This window comes from Entelurus aequoreus, linkage group LG14, assembly GCF_033978785.1.
Source record: "Entelurus aequoreus isolate RoL-2023_Sb linkage group LG14, RoL_Eaeq_v1.1, whole genome shotgun sequence".
NCBI lineage: Eukaryota > Metazoa > Chordata > Actinopteri > Syngnathiformes > Syngnathidae > Entelurus > Entelurus aequoreus.
The window spans coordinates 11,513,666-11,538,137 of NC_084744.1; the positions used below are offsets into that span (position 1 = coordinate 11,513,666).

Here is a 24,472-nt window from a genome sequence, read left to right on the forward strand (position 1 = left end):
GTTTCGTGGTAGTTCCTGACCTCTTATTTTGGTGGCACTTCCTGTTGTGTTGGTGTTTTTTGTAGCCTTCGGGCAGTTTTCCCCTCACCTGTTTTCTGTTTGTGATTAGCAATATTTAAGTTGAGCTTGCGACACCATTATTCTCTGTTCACGGGTGACGATCGACAATCCTTTTTGATGCTAAGCTGGATAAGAAGTTATCTAACGAACAGGAAACAATACGTGAAGCTAGGCGAACACACGTCTACAACGCTAAATATATCCTGTGGTGTACCTCAGGGATCAATACTAGGACCTAAATTATTCAATCTCTATATAAATGACATTTGTAAAGTTACAAAAGATTTAAAGTTAGTATTATTTGCGGATGATACAACAGCGTTTTGTTCAGGAGAGAACACACAGGAGATAATACGAATAATAACAGAAGAAATTAACAAATTAAAAAGATGGTTTGACAAAAACAGACTATCGTTGAATCTTAGTAAAACTAAAATAATGCTATTTGGTAACAGTAGAAGAGAAAGTCAAACACAAATACAAATAGACGGAATAGAAATTGAAAGAGTAAACGAAACCAAATTTCTAGGTATAATGATTGATGATAAATTGAACTGGAAATCTCACGTAAAAAATATACAACATAAAGTTGCAAGAAACACGTCAATAATGAATAAAGCAAAACATGTTGTAGACCAAAAATCCCTTCATATTCTCTACTGCTCACTAGTGTTACCATATCTGAGCTACTGTGTAGAAATATGGGGAAATAATTACAAAAGTACACTTCATTCATTAACGGTGTTACAAAAAAGATCAGTTAGAATAATACATCATGTTGGATATAGTGAACATACAAACCCTTTATTTATTGAATCAAAAATACTGAAATTCCACGACATAGTGAATTTGCAAACAGCTAAAATTATGCACAAAGCAAACTATAACCTGCTACCCAAGAATATACAACAATTCTTCTCAACAAAAGAGGAGAAATATAATCTTAGAGAAAAATGTAATTTAAAACATTTGTTTGCACGTACAACACTTAAGACCTTCAGTATATCAGTATGTGGAATTAAATGATGTAATGGATTAAGCAAAGCAATCAAACAATGTACTAATATGATTCACTTCAAGAAACTCTTCAAACTTAAAGTGTTTACAAAGTACAAAGAAGAAGAACCATGACAAACATTCTCAATTTATTTCATCCATCCATTCATTCATTCTTAAAGTAATCTTACTTATCTCATCATATGAAATATGACTTACTTCACCAATTATTATTAATAAATTCTTACTATTATTTATTTATTTATTTTTATTGTAATTACTTATGGAGTTTATTGTGAAAAAATTGTGAACAGGAAGTGAACAAAAAGTTTTGCAACTGTTATGTAAAGAAAAGGGGTAGGATTAAATAAGCTCTGCTTCTTCCTACTCCTTTTCGAACATGTTGAAAAGAAACTGGAAATTGTGATGCATCATGTTGTATGCTTGCATGTTCGAAATAAACTCAAACTCAAACTCAAACTCAAGCTGTAGTACGCTCTACTTTGTGGACGCCGTCTGCTCCCCCTTCATAGTAAGTGTTTTTTGCTGCCTTCCAGCATTTTTTTTTTGTTTCTTTCATAGTCTGGCCGTTCGGACCACTTCCCTTCTGCTCTCGCTTTTTGTTTTGCCTGTTTAATTAATAAATACCCCTTTTTACTGCACGCTGCTACCTCGTTCGTCTGCATCTTTAAAATCACTACAACCTCCTGCGGCTTCCACGACGCATCGCTTGACACCGCTTGGCAAGAAACACTCCAAAACTGCTCATCAAACATCATCCAGGTGGAAGCAGTCATCAACTGATTTTAGGAATCTGCTGTAAAAATACTGTTAAAGATTCCCTGTATGACAGAAGCTGCTGTTTTTAGTAATCTGCTGTTAAAACACTATCAACAATCCTCTATATGACAGCATTGTAGGGGGTAGCGTCCCGGAAGAGTTAGTGCTGCAAGGGGTTCTGGGTATTTGTTGTTTTGTTGTGTTACGGTGCGGATGTTCTCCCGAAATGTGTTTGTCATTCTTGTTTGGTGTGGGTTTTGTAACAGTGTTAAAGTTGTTTATACGGCTACCCTCAGTGTGACCTGTATGGCTGTTGACCAAGTATGCATGGCATTCACTTGTGTGTGTGAAAAGCCGTAGGTATTATGTGATTGGGCCGACACGCAAAGGCAATGCCTTTAAGGTTTATCGGCGCTCTGTACTTCTCCCTACGTCCGTGTGCCACTCCGTAGAGCGGCGTTTTAAAAAGTCATACATTTTACTTTTTGAAACCGATACCGATAATTTCCGATACTACATTTTAAAGCATTTATCGGCCGATAATATCGGCAGCCCGATTTTATCGGACATCTCTAATCCTCCATATAACAAGACTGTGCTGCTGTTTTTAAGAAAAGGCTGGAAAAACACTATCAAAGATCCTCTATATGACAGGAGTGCGCTGCTGTTTTTATGAATCTGCTGCAAAAACACTATTGTCATTCTTTATGTGCAATGACAGTAAAAGCTCATTCTATCAAAGAGCTTCTATACCAGTGGTCCCCAACCACCGGGCCTCTGCCCGGTACCGGTCCGTGGACCGATTGGTACCGGGCCGCACAAGAAATAAATAAAAAATTAAATTAAATAAAAATAATTTTTTATTATTTTTTTATTTGATTAAATCAACATAGAAAAGACAATATATACATCAGGGGTCACCAACGCGGTGCCCGCGGGCACCAGGTAGCCCGTAAGGACCAGATGAGTAGCCCGCTGGTCTGTTCTAAAAATAGCTCAAATAGCAGCACTTACCAGTGAGCTGCCTCTATTTTTAAATTTTATTTATTTACTAGCAAGCTGGTCTCGCTTTGCTCGAAATTTTTAATTCTAAGAGAGACAAAACTCAAATAGAATTTGAAAATCCAAGAAAATATTTTAAAGACTTGGTCTTCACTTGTTTAAATAAATTCATTATTTTTTTACTTTGCTTCTTATAACTTTCAGAAAGACAATTTTAGAGAAAAAATACAACCTTAAAAATAATTTTAGGATTTTTAAACACATATACCTTTTTACCTTTTAGATTCCTTCCTCTTCTTTCCTGACAATTTAAATCAATGTTCAAGTAAATTTATATTTTATTGTAAAGAATAATAAAAACATTTTAATTTAATTCTTCATTTTAGCTTCTGTTTTTTCGACGAAGAATATTTGTGAAATATTTCTTCAAACTTATTATGATTAAAATTCAAAAAAATTATTCTGGCAAATCTAGAAAATCTGTAGAATCAAATTTAAATCTTATTTCAAAGTCTTTTGAATTTCTTAAAAAAAAACAATTTTGTTCTGGAAAATCTAGAAGAAATAATGATTTGTCTTTGTTAGAAATATAGCTTGGTCCAATTTGTTATATATTCTAACAAAGTGCAGATTGGATTTTAACCTATTTAAAACATGTCATCAAAATTCTAAAATTAATCTTAATCAGGAAAAATTACTAATGATGTTCCATAAATTATCTTTTTAATTTTTTCAAAAAGATTCGAATTAGCTAGTTTTTCTCTTCTTTTTTTTCCGGTTGAATTTTGAATTTTAAAGAGTCGAAATTGAAGATAAACTATGTTTCAAAATGTAATTGTCATTTTTTTGTGTTTTCTCCTCTTTTAAACCATTCAATTAAGTGTAAATATCATTCATTATTAATAATAACATAGAGTTAAAGGTAAATTGAGCAAATTGGCTATTTCTGGCAATTTATTTAAGTGTGTATCAAACTGGTAGCCCTTCGTATTAATCAGTACCCAAGAAGTAGCTCTTGGTTTCAAAAAGGTTGGTGACCCCTGATATACATTATATATCAATATCGATCAATACAGTCTGCAGTGATACAGTCCGTTTATTTTTTATTTATTTTTTGTCATAAAGAAATACAATCATGTGTGCTTACGGACTGTATCCCTGCAGACTGTATTGATCTATATTCATATATAATGTTTTTATTGTGTTTTTATGTTAATTAATAAAAAATTTAAAAATTTAACTTTTTTTATTTTTTTATTTTTTAAAATTTATTTCTTGTGCGGCCCGGTGCCAATCGGTCCACGGACCGGTACCGGGCCGCAGCCCGGTGGTTGGGGACCACTGCTTTATAGGATTGGAGTGCTCTACTTTTGTTTAAGGAAACATTTGAAAACTGTTTGTCAGATATCCTCTCTATGTGACAGAGGTGCTGTGCTGTATTTAGGAATCTACTGCAAAAACTATCAAAGATCCTCTATATTACAGCAGTGCTCTGCTGTTTTTAGGAACTAGTCCGAAAATGCTATTTATTTATTTATTGCTTCTTATTTATTGATCAGTGGAACTATCTTGGAGTCTTTTTACTACGCAGTAGTCTTTAAATTATATGCAATTCTTTGTTGTTTATTAGTTTTTACTAGTGTCGTCCCGATACCAATATTTTGGTACCAATACCGGTACCAAAAGTATTTAGATATTTTTTGGTACTTTTCGATACTTTTCTAAATAAAGGGGACCACAAAAACATGCATTATTGGCTTTGTTTTAACATAAAATCTTAGTGTACATTAAACATATGTTTCTTATCGCAACTTTGTCCTTAAATAAAATAGTGACCATACGAGACAACTTGTCTTTTATTAGTAAGTGAGCAAACAAATTATCCTAATTTAGCTGCTGACGTATGCAGTAACATATTGTGTCATTTTCCATTCTATTATTTTGTCAAAATTATTAAGGACAAGTGGTAGAAAATTAATAAACAATCTACTTGTTCATTTACTGTTAATATCTGCTTATGTTCTCTTTTAACATGTTTTATCTACACTTCTGTTACAATGTAATAATCACTTATTCTTCTGTTGTTTGGATGCTTTACATTAGTTTTGGATGATACCACACATTTGGGTATCAATCCGATACCAAGTAGTTACAGGATCATACATTGGTCATATTCAAAGTCCTCATGTGTCCAGGGACATATTTCCTGAGCTTTTAAACAAACAAAAGAAGATGTGATGCCAAAAAATATTGACGTAATCATAGTAATATCGACAAGATACGCTCCTGTACTTGGTATCATTACAGTGGATGTTAGGTGTATATCCAGCAATGGCGTTTGTTTACATTTTCACCTACGGTGTGTAGTGAAACATGTTTAGCTATTCCTCGTCCTGCAGGGATGATACTTGTAAGAAACTTACTTTAATTTGTCGCCACGGAGACCAGGATTAGTGATTTAGAAGTAGCTAAAACACTGCAGACGGCGGATGGACAATAGCCGCTAGCTAGCTAGCCATGTCTTAAAGCACCTTTTCCTGAGGGCGTTTCAGTGTTATGACTTCACCTTTATCTTTAGTTTTTAATCCAAAATGCGTCCGTTCTCCCTTTTCTGTCTACCCACTGTGTCTGCTTGTAAGTACTCCGTGATTGTGCGCTGCCGAACATGCTCCGCTGCTCGTAAAACCAGCAATGACACGACGTGACGACGACGGGGTGGCGGGGGCGTGCGGGACCGGTACTTTTCAGAGTCGGTATAGTACCGAATATTATTCATTAGTATCGCAGTACTATACTAATACCGGTATACCGTACAACCCTAGTTTTTACAAACTTAATTTCGATACGCGAAGCTACGAGTAGTGGACGGACTATTTTAAACATATTTACAGAGGAGTATGAAGCCAGACTCGAAGTGGCGACTTCAGCTGCTTACTACTCAGACTTAGTTGGATAAATGTGAAATATAGGAGACAGTACATGAGTGGAACGTAGGTAAATGTCATCAAATATTAACTGTTTACTTTATTGAAGCCTCTTTCTTTGCGCTGTCCTCAAATCTAAACATCACACATGGATATGATCAGCTGGACTCTCGACGCAATTGACAAAGTCTTTTCGACAACATCTACCTATTTGGAACCGTGATCGCGGGGCACCTGCTGATTGGGCTGGGCATTGCTCTGGTGTATCGTCAAATTCGGAAGACGATGGCAGCCACTCAAGGAGCCCAACGGCTGTTCGTCGCAATGGAAGGATTGGGCCGGGCTGTGGGAACACAGACTGTGGCGATTTCTGAACTGAATCGCAAGATGGATCACATCATGGAGAAGTTTGCTGAGAAGGAGAATTTAATTGAATTTGAGAGAAACCAGCATGGACAAATAGAGCAGGCAAGTCATTGTTTTTGACTGCTCGAGGAAAACAACATCCTAATCTACGATTTGACTCCCTGGAATGGTCTTGACACTATCAGGAAGAGGCTGTTCTGAAAAACATCCCCGAGGACACCTCAACGATGGACGCTTTTGACCTCCCTTTTTCTCAACAACACCTAGTGTCAAACGTGGAGATCGGCCCCAGTCCACAAAAACATTTCAACACCACACCCAAGTTAATTTGGCATACATGCACGCACCCGCCCCTTCCTCAACCAACGCCTTCACCACTGCTTAATTCCGTGGTTATGGATGGCTAGTAGCGCTTTATAGCAGCAGGCCGGCCTCCAGGGCCCCAAATCCCCCCCCCTCTGTTGCGAGTTGTTGTGATTATATGTACCATGTTCATGTGTGCTATGCTATGTGAGTTTTTTTCCCTTGGACTCAGTCTGGACCCCCTCCCGAGGGTCCAGCCTTAGACTGATATTTATTACTCTTCCCCCCTTTCCCAATATCACCTTTTTCCCACCTTTTTTACTGAGCGCCATAAGTGGCTGATCCGTTGGCGGTCCCGTCTTGTCTCCCTGTAACGTATGTCTGCTCTTAGTGGGACTGTGCCAAAAATACAATTTCAGTTCTTATGTGTCTTGTACATGATAAAGAACGGACAATAAAAAAGCATCTTGAATCTTGAATCTTGATTACATGTTGTAAAAGTAGTCAGTGACGCTAGCATTAGCCTCAACCCGAGTGAACAGAATGCTAATGCTAACGAGCTATTGCTAAATTCGACGTGTTCGTGTTGTCAGCGTGAGATAAAGACTGACGTTTATTCTTTACATATTCTTATTTACAGCTGAAATGGACCATAAGGAATCGCCTGACCCTCATGAATTCATTATATACAGAGAAGACGACTTTTTGACTGTTGGACATTGCGGACAAAAGCCTGACTTTTTATGACCAACTCGGTACACTTTATTTTATAAATCATATCATTTTGTATATGATGGCTTTGTAGTTTAATTACTTATTTTTTAGTAAAAGAACTATAACCTGTTTATTTACATGGTATCAGTGTAGAAATATACTAAAGTTGAACTAAACCACTCCTTCATACGTCCACAGCTTGATTTGTATAAACTACCCCGGACTGTGAAATGCGGTGGAAACACAAACCAGACATTTCTACAGGAACCAGAGATTCTAGGAACAAAAAGTTCCTGAACTTTCGGTGGAAAAGGGCCTAATGTTACACTGTATCGTCAAAAGTATTTGGCCACCAATCCAAATGATCAGAATTATGGTGTGGGGGTTGTTTTTCAAGAGCTGGGTTTGGCCCCTTTGTTCCAGTGAAAGGAACTTTGAATGCTCCAGGATACCAAAACATTTTGGACAATTCCATGCTTCCCCACCTTGTGGGAACAGATTGGAGCGGGCCCCTTCCTCTTCCAACATGACAAGGTCCATAAAGACATGCATGACAGAGTTTGACGTGGATGACCTTGACTGACCTGAACCCGATAGAACACCTTTGGGATGAATTAGAACGGAGACTGAGAGCCAGGCCTTCTCGACCAACATCAGTGTGTGACCTCACCAATGCACTTTTGGAAGAATGGTGTAAAATTCCTATAAACGCAACCTTGTGGACAGCCTTCCCAGAAGAGTTGAAGCTGTAATAGCTGCAAAAGGTGGACCGACATCATATTGAATAGGAATGGGATGGCACTTCGAGTTCATATGTGAATCAAGGCAGGTGGCCAAATACTTTTGGCAATATAGTGTATATTACATGCAGTCAGCTTTTTAAAAGAGCCACATTTTTCTAGCCCAATGCGGCCCCCAGAGTACAAAAGTTTGGACACCCCTGCACTAGACAAAGATCCTTTGTATGACAGGAGTGCTGTGCTGCGAGAAACATCTTGATTTTTTTTCCACACATGAGAGTTGCAAAGTGCATCGGAATGTCTAAGAACAGAAACCGGTTGCAAGCGCCAGGCCAAAGGAGACATGCAAATGTCTTCATGTAAAGGTTACAGCCCAGCGAAGCCCAACTTTTTGTTTGCCTTAATGTCTTCTTCAACATCTGTGGTCATTTTTAAAGGTCACCAAAGAAATGCACTGTCAAATGTGTCCCAATTCAATTGCCATGCTTACAATAATCTGCGCTGATAATCAAATAATAAGACGGTAATAGCTTTAAAAATGGCCGTTGTGACTTGAATATTAGGTGTTGTTTGTCAGGAACAACAAGGCAGTGTTTTTTTCCACCTCTTTTGAACCGAGGCACATTTTTTTAATTGAAAAGATCACAAGGCACGTTCCAAGTAGAACATTCGAAAAATGAAACCCGTTAGCCTGGATTGCCAACATGTCGTCGTTCTCGTCAAAGAATCAAGAAAAAGTATTTTATAATTGTTCATATTTCTGCTCACCCAGGGCCTGATTTACTAAAACACGTGCACAGACAGGAGGGACGTCGTTTTAGCTCTATTTATTATAATATATATATTAGGGGTGTGGGAAAAAATCGATTCAAATTTGAATCGCGATTCTCATCTTGTGCGATTCAGAATCTATTCTCATTTTTAAAAAATCTTTTTTTTTTTTTTTAAATTCATTTTTTTATTTTTTTTTTTCCTTTTCATTTATTTATTTTTTTAATTAATCAATCCAACAAAACAATACACAGCAATAGCATAACAATGCAATCCAATTCCAAAACCAAACCCGACCCAGCAACACTCAGAACTGCAATAAACAGAGCAATTGAGAGGAGACACAAACACGACACAGAACAAACCAAAAGTAGTGAAACAAAAATTAATATTATCAACAACGGTATCAATATTAGTTACAATTTCAACATAGCAGTGATTAAAAATCCCTCATTGACATTATCGATAGACATTTATAAAAAAAAAAAAAAAAAACACTTGCATCGCATCTCATAAGCTTGACAACACACTGTGTCCAATATTTTCACAAAGATAAAATAAGTCATATTTTTGGTTCATTTAATAGTTAAAAAAATTTACATTATTGCAATCAGTTGATAAAACATTCTCCTTTACAATTGTAAAAGCTTTTTACAAAAAATCTACTACTCTGCTTGCATGTCAGCAGACTGGGGTAGATCCTGCTGAAATCTATGTATTGAATGAATAGAGAATCCTTTTGAATCGGGAAAAAAAATCGTTTTTGAATCGAGAATCGTGTTGAATTGAAAAAAAAAAATCGATTTTGAATCGAATCGTGACCCCAAGAATCGATATTGAATCGAATCGTGGGACACCCATAGATTTACAGCCCTAATATATATATATACACACACAATAGAATGGAGTGTGTAAATAATCCATGTGTAGGATTTAACTGCTGAGTGTTACCGGGAGTGTTGAGCGAGAGGCGGAAGTCCAAGAGGGGAAGGGCAGGCTGAAGGTCCAGTGAACAGGCAGGAAGTCGAGGCGTCAGAAGTCAGTGTCCAGGCGGGAGGTCGAGACCCAAGAGGCAGCCAAGGAAGCAGAGGGAATACGGGGAGACGAGACACACTGCTCGTGACGCGGGAACAGAGGTATGCTGCTGAAAAGTCGACAAGGAGGACACGAGACAAATGAACACAGCAGGGGAGAAAACACACAGAGAGCAAGAGTGCATAGAGCTAGATATTCGGCTTACTGTACAGGAACAGGTTGTTACGTTCTGGCCCAGGATAGCAGGTTGTGCTGCCTTATGAAGGCAGGGCTTCTCATCAGCGACAGGTGCGTTGATTGTAGCCGGACTGGCACGCACCTGGCACGCTCCTGGGGGTGCGCCCAGCGCAGCGCACACCCATGACGCAAACTTGATAGCGCACGCAAAGCTGATCTACGAAAACGTGTGCAATGTGGATGACACTGTACCCTTGTACAGTGTCTCAACACGCTCTGGCGAAAGATTGTACGCCCCCTCTTTTATTTGGACTTTCCCTGATTACATGGCAACAGCTGTTTCTAAGGGGGTCATAAACAGCCATCGGCTTTGGTTACAGAACAATTCAAAGAAAAGGTCATAAAACAGTTCACAGAAAAGGTCGTAGAACAGTTCAAAGAAGAGGTCCCTGTAGGGGAGTCAGGTCCTGCTTCCTCTTCGATTGGTAGTCCTTGGGTCAAGACAATATCTTTCTGTTGATTACAGTACATGAAAAAAACAGAACACCTTCATGTTGCTTCCCATCCTACACAGTGGAGTTTTACAAGCCTTCTTCTTGGTAGGTTCAAAGACAGCTTTTGTCTGCTCGCCGGGAACTCATTGAAACACAAAGTTTTGTGATAACTTAGATACAATTATTCTAACACAAGCCGCTTTCTGACTGTCTCCTCAGAATCCACCACTTTGTGGGCGGTCTTATTTACGTGCCCCCACTTCGACTGCGTCTTCTCCCCGCCATTTTTGTCGTAGTTGTTAGCGCTTCCATGGCGATTCTACTGAAAGATATAATTTAGAACTATACACTACTTTGGATTGGAAATGGCAACAGCGTAGGATAAATGCCCCCGCAACAAGAAGGAGCTTATTGACTACAATGGCGGACGCGCACACATTTTCGGGACTTATGCAGATCCCAAATACACAATAGCAGGTAGAAATAGGTAAAAAAAAAGAAGTTGGTTTTGCATAATGCGGCCCTATTAAAATAAATAAATAAGTGCACACCATTTATTCACCTACTGTACGTCTGGAAATTGGGTTTTCTGAGAGAGGGACTCTTTCTTTAGGTCCAAGCATCTCACAACGGTTTTGCAGACGAGAAGTCTTATTGTGTCTGCCACAGTAGCCACGTGTACACGGGCAAAATTAATTTCATCTGATCCTCATTCGAATTAGAATGATGGACTCTGAAAAAATGATCTGATTATAACACGCAATTTCATGCATCACACCTTAAATCGGAATACTTTACTTTGACATGTGCAGAACCTGACATAAATGGAGAGGTGTTATTATTTGCGCTATGGCGCCATCTTGTGGACAAGTTTGCTTACTGCAGGTGCTGAATAAGCAGTGACTTCCACTGTGAACAAACATGGCTTTGTGCATTTCTGCTTGTACGGCGTTACCACGGTATTTATTTATGTTTTCTTCATGTTCACTACTTTTGTTTTACCTCTCTTTTTAAAATGGAGCTGTTCTGTGCTTTGTATGTTGTGTGTGCATCTTCATGTTACGACATTCTATGTATGTGCCTGAGGCTAGCAGTTAACACTTAGAGTAGCTGTAATGCCGTGAATAAAACAGCTTGTTGTTCAACTGGATGCCTTCTTTTATGGTTACATCGTCACATGACACTCCACTTTTGTTATTGCCAGTCTCGTTTTAAAGCAACAAACTCAACAGTATATAACGCTACTTCTGTACACGTTGAATGGGGTGAAATAGCAGCAAGAAAATCGCTTCATTCCGAGACTTTTAAATTTAGTCCCTGCTCCACCACAAAAGTATAGCTGACAGGGTTTATTCGGACCCGAATTTCGGAAGATGTGTTTTCATGTGCTACAACCCGAATGACTTTCGGCATAAACCACCCGTCTCGATCGGAATTAAATTTTGATCCGGACGTGTGTGATCGGGGTAGAATATTCCGAATGGCGTGTTTACATGAAGCATTTTTATTCCGGTTAGGCTTTTATTCCGATTAAATGTGTCCATGTGCACATAGCTAGTATGCAACTTTTTTGACTTCGCTACGAGTTCAGTAACGTGGTAGCTAGCTTTAAGGCGGGGGTCAGCAACCTTCGGCTCTCGAGCCGCATGCAGCTTTTTAGCGCCGCCCTAGTGGCTCCCTGGAGCATTTTTAAAAAAGGATTGAAAATGGAAAAAGATGGGGGGGGGCGATGAATTTTTTGTTTTACAATGTTTTTTGTTTGAGGACAAACATGACACAAACCTTTCTAATCGTTAGAAAGCCCACTGTTTCATATGTTTGTGTGTATGCTTCACTGATGACAGTATTTGGTGAACATCGTTTTGTCCTACTAATTTCGGCGATTCTTGAACTCACCACAGTGGGGACTGTGACGCAACAGTTTAATCTTCCACTCCTTCTTTGTCTCATTTTGTCCACCAAAAGTTTTATGCTGTGCGGGAATGCACAAAGGTGAGCTCTGTTGATGTTATTGACTTGTTGGAGTGCTAATCAGGCATATTTGGTCACTGCATGACTGCAAGCTAATCAATGCTAACATGCTATCTAGGCTATTGCGTCATTATGCCTCATTTGTAGGTATATTTGAGCTCATTTAATTTATTTTACTTTTATCCTCTTTTTATACAATTTAGTTGTGCATGTCTCATGACACATTATCTGTATGTAATATTGGCTGCATTTCTGATAGTTGTTTGTGTGCCATGTTGTTCCAGACCACAGCAAACATTACCTAGCTTGCCAAATATTGTAATAAAACTATTAAAAGAAGACAGCCTGCCGTTTCCTTTAACTTAGACACACACATCTATACCTTTGGCCTCTGGATGGATGGATGGATGGATGGATGGATGGATGGATGGATGGATGGATGGATGGGTGGGTGGGTGGGTGGATGGATGGATGGATGGATGGATGGATGGATGGATGGATAGATAGATAGATAGATAGATAGATAGATAGATAGATAGATAGATAGATAGATAGATAGATAGATAGATAGATAGATAGATAGATAGATAGATAGATAGATAGATAGATAGATAGATAGATAGATAGATAGATAGATAGATAGATAGATAGATAGATAGATAGATAGATAGATAGATAGATAGATAGATAGATAGATAGATAGATAGATGGATGGATGGATAGATAGATAGATAGATAGATAGATAGATAGATAGATAGATAGATAGATAGATAGATAGATAGATAGATAGATAGATAGTACTTTATTGATTCCGTCAGGAGAGTTCCCTCAGGAAAAAAACAATTCCAGCAGCAGTGTACAGATTGAGATGGGGAAAAAAAAGAAATTATAACAAAAAGATTTTTTTTTAAAAAGTAACAATAAGAATAAAAATACAACAGTAAAAATAAGAATGTATAACAATAGAAACTAGGCAGTAGTGACCATGTTATGAAAATATATTTTTTTTAGAAAAACGGTAATACTGTCGACTATATGAAATATGTTATGTGTATATTGCACCTTTAAAATGTATTGCACTGTTATTTGCACTGTTTTTTGTTGCAGTTTATTTCGGTATTTTATTGTTATTGTTGTTTTGCGTCCCCTGTCATCCTGGTACCCCCATACTCTGGCTCCCGCACACACTGGGAGTCAAGTATATTGTACATACAAATCCACATATATACTCACATACACAGTTGTTCATACATACATACATAGGTACCTACATACATACACAAATACAGTATATACATAACTAATCATAAATCTCCGTGTATGATTAGTTATGAGTATTTTGGAAGGGGAGCTGCGTCATTTCCTAGGTTATGTGTGTAATACACATGCTCGAGAAGAAAACAGGAAGTGAAACAGTGAGCGGGAAAAAGAGGGATATCAGAAAATGCCTGTATTATGAACCGTGGGCTTCTTGAATAAATATTGCACCGAAGAGACGGCGTTTGGTCATTTTAAGGGTGCAACACATATATATACACATACTGTACATATACCTGTACATACACCGTACAAACATACATATACACATACTGTACATGTACATTCACTGTACAAACGTACATATACACATACTGTACATATACATTCACTGTACAAACACATACATATACACATACATGTACATATACATTCACTGTACAAACACCCATATACACATACATGTACATATACATTCACTGTACAAACACATACACATACTGTACATATACATTCACTGTACAAACACATACATATACACATACTGTACATATACATTCACTGTACAAACATACATACAAATATTGTGTACATATACAAGTACATATACATACATACACTCATGCATATAATCACGTTTCATCAAACATATATTAACGTTGTTACCCTAGGGGAAACCGGGTAACACACGGCACACTGACAAAGCTTAACCTATTTTTACTATAACAATCTACAAGGTTAATATAGTTGGCTTCTCTTTCTTCCCCTCCATGTATCTGCTTTCTTCTTTATTTCAAGTTATCATTACATATATGTATTGTTGCATTTGAACAATTGCATTGTTGACGATTGAGGTAAATTATTGTTATTATTCATTATCAATAGTGCGATTTCTATTGGTATTTGTATTGCTCCATTTGTAGTGTAATAATGCTCATTGTCATTTCTGTATTATTATTTATTTTACTAGCTGCTTCTTTGCTATCACTTTTACTATCATATTTGTACATATCCTATTTGCTGATGTTGTTCTATTGTTGTTGTTGTTGTTATTGTTGTGTTTGTTGTTGTTGTCTCTCTTGTCCCCACAATGTCCCCCTCGTGTCATGATCTGTGGTCGGATCATCTTTTGTTTAGTTATGTTCTGTTAGTTTTGGACTTCCTTAGTTGTTTTGTGCACTTCGGGGGTTTGTTTTTGGTCACCATGGGTACGAATTGGTTTCACCTGCCTCTGATTAGTGTTCGGCACGTTCACCTGCTGTTGAGCACTATTCAGACTCGGGCTGGCTTCCTTCTGTCACGTAGGGGTCGCATCTTCATGCGGGATCGTTCCTCCAGATGGCTTCCTTGTTTGCGGTATGCTATTGTTACGTTGGTTTATTCATGTTCTCGATTCCTGTGCTAAGTTGTTGCCTTAGCTTCCCGTGCGTTCGGCACGCTTTTCTTTTGTTTGTTTCTGTCTTTTTGGTACGGTGTATTATTTATGATTAATAAATCATATCCTACCTTCACGTTTTCGTCCGGAGTGTCCGTGTTGCATCTGGAGGAACGATCCCGCATAAAGATGCGACCCCTACGTGACAGAAGGAAGCCGGCCCGAGTGTGGCGAGCAACGTGAATAAATACACTACCGTTCAAAAGTTTGGGGTCACATTGAAATGTCCTTATTTTTGAAGGAAAAGCACTGTACTTTTCAATGAAGATAACTTTAAACTAGTCTTAACTTTAAAGAAATACACTCTATACATTGCTAATGTGGTAAATGACTATTCTAGCTGCAAATGTCTGGTTTTTGGTGCAATATCTACATAGGTGTATAGAGGCCCATTTCCAGCAACTATCACTCCAGTGTTCTAATGGTACAGTGTGTTTGCTCATTGGCTCAGAAGGCTAATTGATGATTAGAAAACCCTTGTGCAATCATGTTCACACATCTGAAAACAGTTTAGCTCGTTACAGAAGCTACGAAACTGATCTTCCTTTGAGCAGATTGAGTTTCTGGAGCATCACACAGAAAAAGAGAACTTTCATCTGAAACTCGACAGTCTATTCTTGTTCTTAGAAATGAAGGCTATTCCACAAAATTGTTTGGGTGACCCCAAACTTTTGAACTCTAGTATAGCTCTCTGATTAGTGCTCAACAGCAGGTGAACGTGCCGAACACTAATCAGAGGCAGGTGAAACCAATTCATACCCATGGTGACCAAAACAAACCCCCGAAGTGCACAAAACAACTAAGGAAGTCCAAAACTAACAGAACATAACCAAACAAAACATGATCCGACCACGGATTACGACACCTCTGTCTTCTTTTTTTTCTTTTTCTATCCCCTCCTGCTCCGGCCCGGCTGCACCAAATGATAATATAAATACATTTAATAAAGTCAAATACAAATAAGGCAACAGGAGAAGTATCCCACACTTCTCCTTTGTCAAGTAAATTTGTACAGCCGATATGGGCATCTACATCAACTATATTAAAGTTAAAGTACCAATGATTGTCACACACACACTAGGTGTGGTGAAATTATTCTCTGCATTTGACCCATCACCCTTGATCACTCCCTGGGAGGTGAGGGGAGCAGTGGGCAGCAGCGGTGGCCGCGCCCGGGAATCATTTTGGTGATTTAACCCCCAATTCCAACCCTTGATGCTGAGTGCCAAGCAGGGAAGTAATGGGTCCTATTTTTATAGTCTTTGGTATGACTCAGCTGGGGTTTGAACTCACAACCTACCGATCTCAGGGCGGACACTCTAACCACTAGGCCACTGAGTTGCCTGAGAAGCTGGACAGGACAAAAAAATCAAAAATAAAAATAAAAACACTGCATTAAGGTACAGTATTTTTCACCCATTAGACCAGGCCTGGGCAATTATTTTGACTCAGGGGCCAAATTTAGAGGAAAAAATGTGTCTGGGGGCCGGTATATCTATTTTTAGGAACACTAATACAAAACCTCACAATAATGTCTGATTGAATGCTAAAAACGTTATGACAGACCGCCTTAAAAAATGGAATGGAATTTTGAGTTTTTCTATGAAGGATAAAACACTGAATATTGACAAAATATGAACGTCACGCCCACTTTCGATCGACATATTTTACAATCAAGTGAAACGCAACAAAAATGCAACAAACACAGCGAAATATGAACGCAAAGTGTAAAAAAAAAAAAAACCCACCTATAATCTGATACATCTGATAAATCACTAAGCTTTAGAACTTTGTTGTAAAAATCTGCCCCTGACACCCGCATTTCAGGCTGGCCGCTCTGGAAACACTCTGTGGAAACGCTCCCCACCCACACTGCTTGGTGCCTCGTCTGAGCTGCTCTGACTTAGATTACCATAGTAACTAAATAGATGACCATAGTAACTAATTCGATTACCATAGTAACTAGTATATCATGCAAAAGCGCAGATTACAAGCATTGAAATACTTTGTAAAGTTGAAGACTTACGGTCATTAGAAAACATCACTGCACATCATAATGGCAGCTACACTTTCCTTTTTAAAGATCTAAAAAAATTATTTGGGAATGTCCGGCGAGCCAGATTGAAAAGCTTAACGGGCCGCATGTGGCCCCCGGGGCCTTAATTTGCCCAGGTCTGCATTAGACTCACATTTTAACAACATCATAGGTTAGCCAATTTGATTAGTTTTGTTTTAAGATGTGTAGTGAAGCCTACTCTTTTTTACAGCTGTCCTTTTTGATGTGAAGGCTCCTTTTTCAAAAGTGAAGCAAACAAGTGAATTAGATTTGTTTTGCTTTTTTTCCACATTTGGTGCACATGACCAGGCTTTAGGGATACTTGACCGAGGCCGCCCCTTCCTATATGCCAAAGTTTGCGGCCCGCAGCTAATTGTTTAGCGGCCCGCCACACATTCTGGAAATGCTATTGCAAAAATATAAAATAAACATAAAAAAAAAGTAGAATGAGGTGAAATCTAACTAGAAAAAGTTGCAATGTTGACACAAAGCTGCCATGCAGACTGTTTTTTTTTTCTTTTGTCTTTCATTATTTTTCTTTTTTTGCCATTGCTAAAAAAAAAACCCAAAAAAACAATGTTATAATGAATTATTGACCTATTCAAGGCTCCAATTATTTCAAATATTTCACTTTAAAATGTTTTATGTGGAAAATATTGCATATATTGTGTGGTTGCCATGCAAAAACATCAACGTTTTCTTTGACAAAAGAGCATAAAACAAACAAAATAATAGTTCAAACGTAAAATGGACAGATATATCTGAAGTTGATCTTGTAACTTAAGTGTTGAAAGTTAAAAAAAAACCTATACAAATGTATCACTTTATGAGTGGGGCACCTTTTGTATCCTAAATATATTTAATGGGATTTTATTTATCTTTTCACTGTGATTACTCAAAAATAACAATGAATTAATATCAACGTGTCTTGCATTATTGATGTTTTTAAGGCTCTAATTACTTCACATCAAACATTGCTTTCTGAATGTTTTGGGCAGTGGGGGAAATACTGCATATTTCAGTTTTATCATAAAAAACAAAGTTGTCTTGACAGAAAAGGCATAAAACCTTTTTGGTTTTTTAAAATTTTATATCAACCTAAAGTTGATATACTGTAGAGATTTACTGTACGCGTTAAATAATAAAAAAAAAATAATAATTTGACTTGTTTTTAACATTTTAATGACTTAGACCCTTTACGGTCCCCGGGAGCCTTAAAGGTAAAAAACAAAAACAAAATCCATATATTTTGTTATGATTTGAAAATGAAAACTATCAAAATGGCCCCCGCAGGCTTTAATTTTTCCGTGTACGGCCCTCAGTGTAAAAAGCTTGGACACCCCTGCTATATGCGATCCGTAAGCGCATATAAAATGTCAATAAATGAATGACAGGGCGCTTCTTCAGACATTTTGAAAGTGTGTGTTGATGATTCAACAAAAGTTTGGACTGCAACTAAGTGTTCAAGTCCCTTTGGAGCGTTAGCATCATAACGTGCTTTGTGCTGTTGCTGTTGGCTTTTTCATCCGTCTTCCACTTTAGCAAAGATTCTCCACATCATCGCTTCTCAAACTTTTTTCACCAAGTGCCACCTCGAGAAAACACTTGGCTCTCCAAGTACCACCATAACGAGCAACATTAAAATACAGTAGCATAGTAGGCCTAAGTCAGGGGTCGGCAACCCAAAATGTTGAAAGAGCCATATTGGACCAAAAATACAAAAACAAATCTGGCTGGAGCCGCAAAAAATTAAAAGCCATATTACATACAGATAGTGTGTCATTAGATATAAATTGAATTAAGATGACTTAAAGGAAACTAAATGACCTCAAATATAACTACAGATGAGGCATAATGATGCAATATGTACATATAGCTAGCCTAAATAGCATGTTAGCATCGATTAGCTTGCAGTCATGCAGTGACCAAATATGTCTGATTAGCACTCCACACAAGTCAATAACATCAACAAAACTCACCTTTGTGCATTCATGTACAACGTTAAAAGTCTGGTGGACAAAATGAGACAGAAAAAAAAGTGGCATAAAACACGTCCTAGAAAGTCGGAGAAAGTTATACATGTAAACAAACTACGGTGAGTTCAAGGACCGCCAAAATTAGTAGGACAAAACGGCGCTCGCCAAATACTCGAATCAGTGAAGCATGTTTAATATAAACAGTGTGCTTTATAACAATTAGGGAGGTTTGTGTCATGTTTGTCCTCCTACAGAAACCATATTAAAACAAAAAATGTTTTTTTCCCCCTCATCTTTTTCCATTTTTTCATGCATTTTTGAAAAAGCTCCACAGAGCCACTAGGGCGGCACTAAAGAGCCGTATGCGGCTCTAGAGCCGTGGGTTGCCGACCCCTGGCCTAAGTGTTCATTAAAAACAAGGCAGAGGTTTTATTTAACAAGACACACGACAACTCCGCTCCGGACAGGCTAACCTCCTCCAACCTCCGAGGACAAAGCTACGAACAACCGGGCTTTCTGCTCCAGTCTGTGGAACGCTCTCCCTGACCACCTGAGGGCACCACAGACTGTGGATGCTTTTAAAAAAGGCTTAAAACCCCTTCTTTTTAAAAAAGCCTTTTTTTTTTTTTTTTTAGATATATGCATACTAGTTTTAGCTATTTGGCTGTTCTAGTTTTTATTTTTATTTATTTTTTATTATCTTTTTATTTTTTTTTTATTTTTTTTTATACACCAGCACTTTGAGGTTGTTTGCTCAATGTAAAGTGCTTTTTACAAATAAAATCTATTATTATTATTAAGTATAATTAATATTTGAACAGTAACACTGTGTTTGAATATATAGGAAAATAGAACACTGTATTTTAATCATGAATCAAATAAAATATGTCTGTGTCTTAATTATTTTAACATCGACTATGGCCTACAGTAGTGGGATTGTAACAACTTCCATTGAAGGTGTTGTGTCTACAGGAGGAAGAGACGGCACAGACAAGGAGGGATGTCATTTTACCTTTTTATTTATATATATATATGCACAATATATATAAATAATACAATTAAGTGTGTAATAAATCCAAAATGTGTGTGTGTGCGACTATGTGTGTTACCGGAGTGTTTAGCGAGAGGCGGAAGTCCCGCAGGGGAAAAGCAGGCTCGAAGGTCCGTGAGATAAGCAGGTAGTCGGGGCGATAGCGAGGTGTCAGAGGAACCTGTCCAGGCGGGAGGTCGAGATCTAAGAAGCGGGAAGACGAGACACAAATCTCGTTATGTGGGAACGAAGGCAGGCTGCAGGGACGACACGAGGACACGAGACGGTAAACACGACGGGGGAGAAAACAGAGAGCAACAGAGTGCGCATAGAACTGACGTGTCGGCTAACTGTACTGAACAGGTAGCTACGTTCTGGCACGGGATAGCCGGTTATGCAGGCTTATGAAGGCAGGTCCCCTGATCAGCCATGAGTGCGCAGATTGCTGGCGATCGATTGCAGCTGCTTGCCGTGACAGAAGGCTTATTAACCCTTTGATTAAACGTTTCTAGATGGAGAATCACTGCTGTTTTTAAGGGCTTAATGATCAAAGATTCTGTAAATAAAAGGCGCATTCTGCTGCTTTCAAGGTACCACCAAAGAATTACTAGCATGATCCTCTTGTATGGAGGACCTTTGCTAGCATTTTTTCAGGAGGTCCTCTAAATCAGTGGTCCCCAACCTTTTTGTACTTGCGGACCGGTCAATGCTTGAAAATTTGTCCCAAGGACCGGGGGATGGGGGGTAGTAAAAAATTTTTTTTTATTTTTTTTATTTTTTTTTTGTCATAAAGAAATACAATCATGTGTGCTTACGGGCTGTATCCCTGCAGACTGTATTGATTTATATTGATATATAATGTATATATTGTGTTTTTTATGTTTATTTAATTAACAAAAAAAAAAAAAAAAAAAAATAAAAAATTTTTTTTAAATTTCTTGTGCGGCCGCGGCCCGGTACCAATCGGTCCACCGACCGGTACCGGGCCGCGGCCCTGTGGTTGGGGACCACTGCTCTAAATGACAAAAACATTGATGTTTTTAAGCACCTACTGCAAATATGCTTGTCAGAGATCATCTTCGTGACAGGAGCATTCTGCTGTCTTGAAGTTCTGTAAAAACACCCGTCGAAGATGCTGTATTTGACAAAATCACGACTACTAAAACAGAGATTCTTATAAACTTGAAAAGATTTGAGTCAAACATGCTCTATTTCACAGCAGTGCTCTGCTTTTGTTTAAGGACCTACTGCAAACATAGGCTACTCAAAGATTGTCTATTTTTAAGAACCTAGTGCAAAAACGTCATAATTCTTTGTTTGCTCCCAGGTATCGTGTCGCTGATCTCCCTGGTCATCCTCTCCTACGACCGCTACAGCACCCTGACCGTGTACAACAAGCAAGGGCCAAACTACCGGAAGCCCCTGTTGGCCGTGGGCGGCTCGTGGCTCTACTCGCTGGTCTGGACGGTTCCTCCGCTCCTGGGCTGGAGCAGCTACAAACAGGAAGGGGCGGGGACAAGCTGCTCGGTGTCGTGGACGGCCCAGACCGCCCAGTCTCACGCCTACATCATCTGTCTCTTCATTTTCTGCCTGGCTCTGCCCGTGCTGGTCATGATCTACTGCTACGGCAGGCTGCTCTGGGCGGTCAAACAGGTACGCCGAGTCCCGGTTCACTTCAAATCTGGATCAGATCCAGTTAAAACTTGGTTTTACACAGTCTCTCTCGAACGGGACCTAAAACGTGTGACCCCGGGGAACACACTTTATCTATGTAACCTGTTTTTATGGGCTTTCCTCTTTGTGACGTTAAGTTCCTGTTATACGCTGTTGTACAGTATATGCCTTGAACTCTTATTTTGAAGGCGCTAAGAGCGGAAGTGATGACACGTTGTAGTGGAGCGGAGGTTTTTATAAATGTCGCCTATTTTATGCTGTGTTCCAAATTTGAGTTGTTTACTGAAATTGAGTGAGCCTATGGCTTTGCACTTTGTTTATATTATATATATATGTTTTTTTTGCATTCTATTTTAGTTACTTTGAATTTATAACCCCCTGGCGCTGCTTTGTATTCTTTTTGTACTGTATTGTACTACTTTTGTACTTATTTGATTGTTGAAATGTTGAAATGTATAAATAAAACTTTTTAAAAAATAAATAAATAAATAAAAAAATACAAAAAAAATAAATAAATGTCGCCTATACTGTATGAAGCTACAAAATAACAAACACGGGAGGCTCCAGTTTACACGAGGACCACTTTATTTACCTTACCTAAAAACCTCCGCTCCACTACAACATCACTTACGCTCTTAGCGACTTCAAAATAAGAGCTCAAGGCATATACTGTATAACAATATATATATATATATATATTATTTTTCGGACTATAAGTCACAGTTTTTTTCATAGTTTGGCCGGGGGTGCGACTTATACTCAGGAGCGACTTATGTGTGAAATTATTAACACATTACCGTAAAATATCAAATAATATTATTAGCTCATTCACGTAAGAGACTAGACCGGGGGTCGGCAACCCGCGGCTCTAGAGCCGCATGCGGCTCTTTAGCGCCGCCCTAGTGGCTCTCTGGAGATTTTTCAAAAATGTATGAAGAATGGAAAAAGATGAGGGGGAAAAAAAAACAATTTTTTTGTTTTAGTATGGTTTCTGTAGGAGGACAAACATGACACAAACCTCCGTAATTGTTATAAATCACACTGTTTATATTAAATATGCTTCACTGATTCAAGTATTTGGCGAGCGCCGTGTTGTCCTACTTATTTTGGCGGTCCTTGAACTCACCGTATAGTCTGTTTACATGCATAACTTTCTCCGACTTTCTAGGACGTGTTTTATGCCACTTTTTTTTCTGTCTCATTTTGTCCACCATACTTTTAACGTTGTACATGAGTGCACAAAGGTGAGTTTTGTTGATGTTATTGACTTGTGTGGAGTGCTAATCAGACATATTTGGTCACTGCATGACTGCAAGCTAATCGATGCTAACATGCTATTTAGGCTAGCTATATGTACATATTGCATCATTATGCCTAATTTGTAGCTATATTTGAGCTAATTTAGTTTCCTTTAAGTCCTCTTAATTAAATGTATATCTCATGACACATGTAATATGGCTTTTAATTTTTTGCGGCTCCAGACAGATTTGTTTTTGTTTTTTTGGTCCAATATGGCTCTTTCAACATTTTGGGTTGCCGACCCCTGGACTAGACGTATAAGATTTCATGGGATTTAGCGATTAGGAGTGACAGGTTGTTTGGTAAACGTATAGCATGTTCTATATGTTAGTTATTTGAATGACTCTTACCATAATATGTTACGTTAACATACCAGGCATGTTCTCAGTTGGTTATTTATGCCTCATATAACGTACACTTATTCAGCCTGTGTTTCACTATTCTTTATTTATTTTAAATTGTCTTTCAAATGTCTATCCTTGGTGTTGGGTTTTATCAAATACATTTCCCCATAATATGCGACTTATACTCCAGTGCGACTTACATTTGTTTTTTCCTTCTTTATTATGCATTTTCACAAACGCCACATGTCACTACTTTTCTTGTGTGTGTGTGTGTGTGTGTGTGTGTCTGTATTCATAAATATCAGCATCTGTACAGCTGATGTTTAAATAAATGATTGTATACTATAGGCAATTATTTAGGTCATGTCCGTGCTTGCTCGCTGCACGTACACGTCATACGTCAGCAGCCAAAAGGTGCTTTTGTAACCTGTCACACAGTGTTTGTTTACCATAGGGCCGCATGGACCGCAGTGGTACTCAGTTGCAATACACGTTTCCCCCCACTTGTGGCAGTAATGACAATCTCAAACAAACAGAAGAAGTCTGGCGCTAATTCATAGAGTTTATTAAGCGCAAAAATGATGACTAAAATGGTGAAGCTACTATTGACAATGCAGATAGGAAACCTATTAATTTAGGGAATTTATTTTAGCACATTATTCTAAGTCCATTTATTTTTCGTCAGTTATTTACGAGGCCCCCCTCACGCGGTATATTTGGTTAGTACTTCATTTTCTAATCAGCCTGACCTAAATCTAAATTTTAGGTTTTAGAAAAATACTAATCTTTGTTATCAACACATAGTTTCATATCATTTGACAAGGTTGTAAACTGTCAAGAGTAAGATTGTTAGTTCAGTGTTAATATTTGAGTGGGCCCCGGGTCCCACTGTAGTGAAAACGTTGGGCCCCGAGGTCAAAAAAGGTTAAGAACTCCTGCTGTAACTTGTTTTAACTCTCAGAGTGTATTTGGGAATTTTTGACCTGTAAGGTAGGTTTTTTTTTTGGCCAATAACTTTGCTTGTGATGTTTTTCATGTTTCAGGGACTTCTCATATTTAAGTTGAAA

At 38.2% G+C, this 24,472-nt stretch overlaps 1 protein-coding gene across 1 annotated transcript in view; it reads left to right on the top strand.

Annotated features, from left to right (window-relative positions):
- Window positions 1–24,472, top strand: part of tmtops2b (teleost multiple tissue opsin 2b) — a 130,726-nt gene that overhangs the window by 68,947 nt on the left and 37,307 nt on the right. Inside the window, exon 2 of the mRNA XM_062068894.1 lies at window positions 21,416–21,741. Coding sequence (XP_061924878.1) covers window positions 21,416–21,741 — 326 coding nt within the window. The remainder of the gene's footprint in view (window positions 1–21,415; window positions 21,742–24,472) is intronic.